We start from the raw sequence: 7,043 nt of genomic DNA, 5'->3' as shown, positions 1-7,043 counted from the left end.
TGTTAGGGTTTTTTCTCGAGAGATTCTTCCCAATAAGTATTGATGTGTGTAAAATATGGGAACTACACACATCCATGAAAAAAAATTAATTAAGGGTTTGAAGAGTTATGGACACCCACATTTTATTTATATATAAAAAAATATTTAAAAATATATATATAAGATTGTTGATGAGAATCTGTACAAGATCTAGCAGGGTCCAATTAAAATATTTAGCAAAAGAAGAATTAACAGAAACTAATTATAGAGACTTTAAATATTTTCATCGTTCAAGAAAATTATTTAGAAGAAGTTCTATGTTTATTCAGGAAAACAAATTTTCCTTATTTAGCCGACGTCTACCCTTCTGGGGCTCCAAATTTCAATTGTAGCAGAAAATTTTTCTTGCAGATAAGCATGGAGTCAAGTCAAGACCCAAAAAAAATTGAGTTACTTCCTTCTCATTGAAAATTCACCGGACCAGATGTCCAAAGATAAATGATACATCCATTCCATCAGTTTTGTTGGATTTTAGACCATCATCATCAAAATGATAACAACATGGTTCTAAGATTCTTCTTGTTTTTGGAGTTTAGAGATATTCCGGAGTCCATGACAAGGATTTTTGATGACCAAAATATGCTTTAGTCGAGGACGGTGTGAATGGCATAAACCTAACCATAATTCCAAAATCATACATAAAATATCATTTTTAGCAAGAAGTTTACAGCAAGATATATGTGAAACATATATTGTCTTGCTTGGAAAGATCTCAACTTTTTTATGCGGAAAATTTGCAAAAAGATTCCTTGTTTCAATTACAAAAACATGCATGTACGTACTATCAATTGTGTTATGAACTTCCGAGCAGAATTACAAAATTGAACCATTTGCCTCATATCTATCAATTATAATTTTGATAGAAGTGTCCGATTGATAAGTGTCAAAGTAAATTAATTAAAGTTGAGTTTTTTTTTCCTTAATTAAAATCAGTACTTTTTTTAAGGAGTTGAGTAACTTTTTAAGTTAAAGAGATATTTGTTTATCAATTTTTGTTACTTTTCAATACAGTAGTGCATTGATTAAGATGGGCTTCTAACTTTGTTTGTCGACTGCAATGGGTTAAGTCTTATGGATTTCTGCGATTTCGGACAGGATCTTTCTCATGAGGATGAAAAAGCTCGACAACAAAGGTTATTCAAACCTTTTTTCCCTCTTTTGTTCTGGGTTTTGGTGTCTGATTTTGAAGTATTGGGTTGGTTGGCTTTGTTTGGATATGGTTGATTGGTGGGAATGTGAGTGTTGTTTGAAACATAACAGAAGTAACGACCAGTGCAGAACAAAATATCAAAATTTTTAACTACTCGTACGTACTATTGTGCATCTATCAACTGGTGGAGAATAAATCTTAATTTAGCTCAAATCGCTCAATAAATCAAGAGTGAGAGTTTGAAAGCAACGAGTGGGGACCGCAAAACAAAGAGTTTTAAGGCTCTAAGTGAAATAATTGAATTGAAGAAGAAAAAAAACACAAGGGTCTAACTCAAAATTTACAGACACAAACTCACCGATCTTTCTCTACCGCCCTTTGGGCCCACAAGGAAATCCCTTCTCTAGATAGATAGCCAATAGGAATTCATAGTAGAAGATGTACTCGAACGTCTAGCCAATAAACACTGAGATAAGACCAAGTATTGGGTCCCAAAATTCACCATCTTTTTCCTGTAGAAACCACCAAAAATGCACGGGCTCACCACGTCAGAGAGCAAACTAATGAATTTTTTGTGAGCAGAGTGGTAATTAAAAGCGCCCATGTGGGTCTAACTCTAACCCCTGACAATAATTGAATCAATTGGGCCCCAAAAGAAGTATATGAATATGAAGGCACCTCAATGATATTCCTTGTGATAGTTGTTGGCTACATATTTCTCTTCTGTGAATTCATATCACCTAAACATTTTGTAGTTCATAACATAAAATTGCTTCAATGATAACTGAAAAGAAAGTTGCAAATGCCTTGGGAGGCAAGACAGCACGAGCTTGTGATAGTTGTTTATGTAGGCGGGCTCGTTGGTTTTGTGCAGCTGATGATGCTTTTCTTTGCCAAGCATGTGATGCATCGGTGCATTCTGCTAACCAGTTAGCACGCAGACATGAAAGGGTTCGTCTCCAAACTTCATCTTTCAAGCCCAACAATGACTCTCCACCGGCATGGCACCAGGGTTTCACACGCAAGGCCCGAACCCCACGTCAAAACAAGTCTCCATTGGTTCAACAAGCTAAAGAGGAAGAGAAATTCTTGAACCTTCTGCCTTTTGTTCCAGAGATTGGCAGTGAAGAGGCTTCACAGGATGAGAGCAATGAAGAACAGCTTCTTTATCGGGTTCCTATCTTCGACCCTTTTGCCTCTGAACTTTGCAATGAAATGGGGAGAACAAGTGTTGATGAGAGAAGTGATGAAATCATTATGGGGAAGAATAATGAAGTGGAAAAGGCGGTGGCTGATGATTGTGGACATGATGGGGCATGTGACTTGGATGATTTACATGGGCTTTTGCCCTCAGACAAGGATCTTGCTGAGTTTGCAGCTGATGTTGAGAGCCTATTAGGCAAGGGACTTGATGAAGAGTCTTGCGACATCAAAGGATTGGGACTTTTAGATTGTAAAGAAGAAAATGATATTAATTTGTGCACCGATATTGTAGAGGGAAGAGTCAAAGTTGAAGAAGAAGAAGAAGAAATGGAAGCTATTGTAGAATGTCAATTAAATCCGCCGGTGGATATGATGAGTGAAACATTGGATTGGAACTTTGATTATGAGTCCCCAGTAGCTGGAGAGGAGGTGAAGTTAATTTCCATGGCTGAGACCAAGATGATGAATGGCAAAGAATGTAAAGAGGAGATGAAGAGGGAAATGTTTTTGAGGCTAAACCATGAGGCAGTCATAAAAGCTTGGGATAGCCAAGGTTCTCCCTGGACAACAGGAGCAAGACCAGACTTCAATCCTGATGACTGCTGGCGAGACTTCATGGTACTACCTCTCTCTCGCCCTATTTTCATTTCCTACTCGCATACAAAACACAATATACTCACTCTTCACATGCAAAGGGCTCAATCTATAATCTGTCAAATGGTACAATATTATGATGGATTCGAGGTAAATCATGATTCATGCACACTGACACACTCACTGCATAACAAAACATACATGAATCTTTAAAGTCACGTTTTCAAATCATAACAACACAGTGTGTAATAGGATTTTCCTTATTGTTTAAGGGTTAGTATTGATTGACATGCACTAAAAATGTGTCTGTAAAATTAAAGGGTTTGTACAATGGAGATCTTCATCACCAATATGGAGGAGGAGACACAGGAGTTGGAGGCCATGTGGGAGGTCGCGATGAAGGTAGAGAAGCAAGGGTGTCGAGGTACAGAGAAAAGAGAAGAACACGCTTGTTTTCAAAGAAGATAAGGTACGAAGTAAGGAAACTGAACGCGGAGAAGAGGCCTAGAATGAAAGGGCGATTTGTTAAGAGGACGTCGTTCATGGGGGCTACTACTGCTTTTCCTTACCTCAAAAAATAACCACTAACTGCCAAGTTTGCTTGGCAAAATGAGAATAAAATGGATAGTATATATTAGTTTCTTTTTGTAGAATAAATGGAAGTAAGTTGTTCTGCTTACTTAAACTCATTCTCTCTCTCTCTCTCTCTCTAACAGGACTTATGTCCCTATACTAGTTAGAAAATGTTAGCCTTAATCCTTTCAGAATATAGAAGCTGTTGTTCTTTTATTTTTAAACCATAAATTCAACTTTTGAACTCTAACATATTGCTTATGCTGCAATTCAATTGTCAGTACTAAACTTCAGAAACATTTATTCATTATGGGACAACAATTCGTTAACAGGTTGCAGAGGTAGTTAATTGATCTGAAAACAGCATGCTTGTTGGAGAAACAAACATGATTATTTTAATGAATTTTATTCATGAGATGAGTTAGTATAGGATTTAAATATGAGAGTTTTTATTTATTTAATGTAATAAATATAATAAAGGTCATGAAAGTGCATGAAGGCTGTACAAAGCATGTATTCATCAATTTGAATGCAAGAGTGAAAGAAGAAGAAATACAAATACAAGAGAGAGTTCTCTTCCCCTTCCCTCTCCACTCTCTCTCCCTTCGTGTGCTTTGTAGTTCGAGTTTCTTCCATTGAATGGTGGATGAGCGTGTGAAGCCCACCAGCTTCTAACAAAGTGGTATCAAAGTCAATTAGTTTGTGGTTAATGTTAACTGAACAGTATAATGTTATTTCAAATTTTACTTTTTACCTAAGAAAGTTTTGATATTTGGAGTATCCGAATGAATATACTTGCATTCCAAGATGTATGGGAGATAGTGGAGAAACATTATGTGGAGTCACAATATGAAGCATTTTTTACTCCAAATCAAAAGAATGCCTTTCAAAAGGCTTAAAAGAAAGATCAACCGGCTTTTACATTGGTCTATCAAGGTGTGGATGAAACCATATTCAAGAAAGTTGCAAATGCAATTTTATGCTAACGAGTATGATATTATTCAAAACTCTCTAAGAGTTGATAAGGAAAAGAAAGTTTGTTTTCAAACATTAAAATATGAGTTCAAAAGCTTGAACATGAAAGAGCCCGAATCAATTTTGGATTTTTTTTTCCAAGAATATTGGCCATTGTAAGCCAATTAAAGAGGTATGGCTAAATTTTGAATGATGTCCGTGTGATAGAAAGAATCATACCGTCACTAATCTCAAAATTCGATTATATTGTTGTGGCAATTAAGGAGCCAAAAGATTTTGAGTCAACGACCATTGATCAACTCGTTGGAAATTTACAAGCCTTAGAGCATTCGCATCTGAGAATGCTATTCCATCTTATTTTACCATCCCAAAGAACTATTTTATCAATTATACAGTACCATTTTACAATACATCCAACATCCCAACTTTTATTTTTCTATTCTACTCATTAAAATAATATATCTACATAATAAAATATATTATTTTGTTTTTTTGTTTTTTCCCAATTTTCTCCTCCACACGCTACTTCCATACTCCTCCATTAACTTTACTTTTCACCTTCTTCCACACAACTCCATTCCTTTATCCTCCATCATCCATATCAACCCAGATCGACGAAACAGGAAAAAAAAAAAAACAAAAACAAAAACAAAAAAGCCGCCAACATCGCTGCAAAACCCATCACTACAAAACCTGTTTTCACTGCAAAACCCGCTCTCATCTCTCTCTTCATTTGTGGCTTGGTGCTTCTCCACCTCCCCTCCAATCCGATCTATTGTTAACACTCACAGCTCCACGCCGATTTCCACCATGCTGGATAACAAGCTCCATGCCGATTTCCACCACCGATCTGCCATGATCTCCACCACTAACCCACCACAAACCCACTAAATCAAAACCCACTCACCTTTGCCGTGAGTCCGTGACCTAGCTCGCCACGCATGACCTCACCACAACCCACCTCCACGCCTGCAAACCAACGACCTACACCATCACCCTCAATGTAACGGCCCCACCCCAACTGTGTAGATATTGTCCACTTTGGGGCCCATACCCCTTAGGATTTTGTTCTTCCCTAGGTTGCGCTGGAGAAAATGGCTCTACACATTGAAGGGAGGTCATTCTTTATAAACACATTCTCATGTGCTTCCTTAGGCGATATGGGATTCCATGGAATGCAAGACCCCCCTTTTTGAGTCACTACAATCCACCCCCCCCCCTTACAAGTACACACGTCCTCGCGTATGGAACCCACACTTCCGGCTAGGGCACAGCTTTGATACCATCTGTAATGACCCCACTCCACCTGTGTAGATATTGTCCGCTTTGGGGCCTCATACCCCTCACGGTTTTGTTCTCCCCCAAAGCACACAGCAGTGGGGGAGAACAAAACCGTGAGGGGTATGAGGTCCCAAAGCAGACAATATCTACACAAGTGGAGTGAGGTCGTTACACTCAATCTCCCACCCCCACCACCATGGAAACCCTCCACCACATCAAACCCACATCAAACCCATCTGCCACCACATCAAACCCTTGATTCAAGGGAAAATAGAGAGGAAAAAAAATGAAAGGGAAGAGAGGAATGAGAGAGGGGGAGGGATTGAATAAGTGAACTGAAAAAGAAGAAAAAGAAAAAAAAGCTAGAGAGAGGAGATGAGAGTGTAACCGGTGTGAGAGAGAGGAATTGATAAAGTGAAAACCGAATAAAATATTAGATTTTTTTTTTTTTTTTTTTTTTTTTTACAATTGTGTTATAGTGCAATTCTAAAGGTAGAATTGCATTGTAGTAGTATTGCAATTTTTTTTGCAATACTTGCTTTTTACAAGTCCAGATGTGGGGGGTTTTTTGGGCCTTTATGCTAAATTTTGCCTACATATGGCATATGGCATTCCCAATGTGAATGCTCTAAGAATAAAAGGCTCATCAACATGAAGAAGTAGAGCCTTTGGAGTGAGTTCTACAATCTAAATTTGCCTTAAATGAGAAATGATGTCATGAAAATAACCAAAGAGTCTAAGGATTTGGACAAGGTTGAGGAAGAGAACTTGGAGGAATTGATGGTCATAACTCTCCTAATTATGAAGAGAGTAAAAATTCACAAATCATAAGAGATCTAACTTTTTAAAGTAACATTATTTAATGCATTGTTTATTAGTTAAAAGGGTATAAGTTTACACTACTAACCTCATAAATTAAAACTATAATAAAAGAATGGTATTGACTCTTTAATTAAAGTAAAGGGTAAATTAAGAAATTTATATATATATATATATATATTAATTTTTTAAAGATGACTAAATACTGGGATATTCCAAAATGGAATAGAATACCAACAACTTGGGAAAGAGAGAGCAGTAAATGTTATATTTGCCAAAGAATTATACATTATGCTTAAGAATGTAGAAATGTCTAGGATAATGTTGAGGAAACAGACAACTTTGTTGAAAAAAAAAATATGAAGAAGTGGGGTCGACTTTGTTATTAGCATACAAAGGAGAAGACAAA

The 7,043-nt window shown here is 37.1% G+C and overlaps 1 protein-coding gene across 1 annotated transcript; it reads left to right on the top strand.

The window, feature by feature from the left end:
* Nucleotides 1-1,809: 1,809 nt before the first annotated feature.
* On the top strand, nucleotides 1,810-3,809 carry LOC126702463 (zinc finger protein CONSTANS-LIKE 16). Its single transcript, XM_050401162.1, has 2 exons — nucleotides 1,810-3,010; nucleotides 3,307-3,809. Exons 1-2 carry the CDS (start codon nucleotides 1,967-1,969, stop codon nucleotides 3,565-3,567), a joined length of 1,305 nt encoding a protein of 434 aa, XP_050257119.1. The 5' UTR covers nucleotides 1,810-1,966; the 3' UTR covers nucleotides 3,568-3,809.
* Nucleotides 3,810-7,043: the final 3,234 nt, after the last annotated feature.

This window comes from Quercus robur, chromosome 10 (genome assembly GCF_932294415.1).
Source record: "Quercus robur chromosome 10, dhQueRobu3.1, whole genome shotgun sequence".
NCBI lineage: Eukaryota > Viridiplantae > Streptophyta > Magnoliopsida > Fagales > Fagaceae > Quercus > Quercus robur.
The sequence above is the reverse complement of the archived record's forward strand: the minus strand, read 5'-3'. Positions and strand labels throughout refer to the sequence as shown.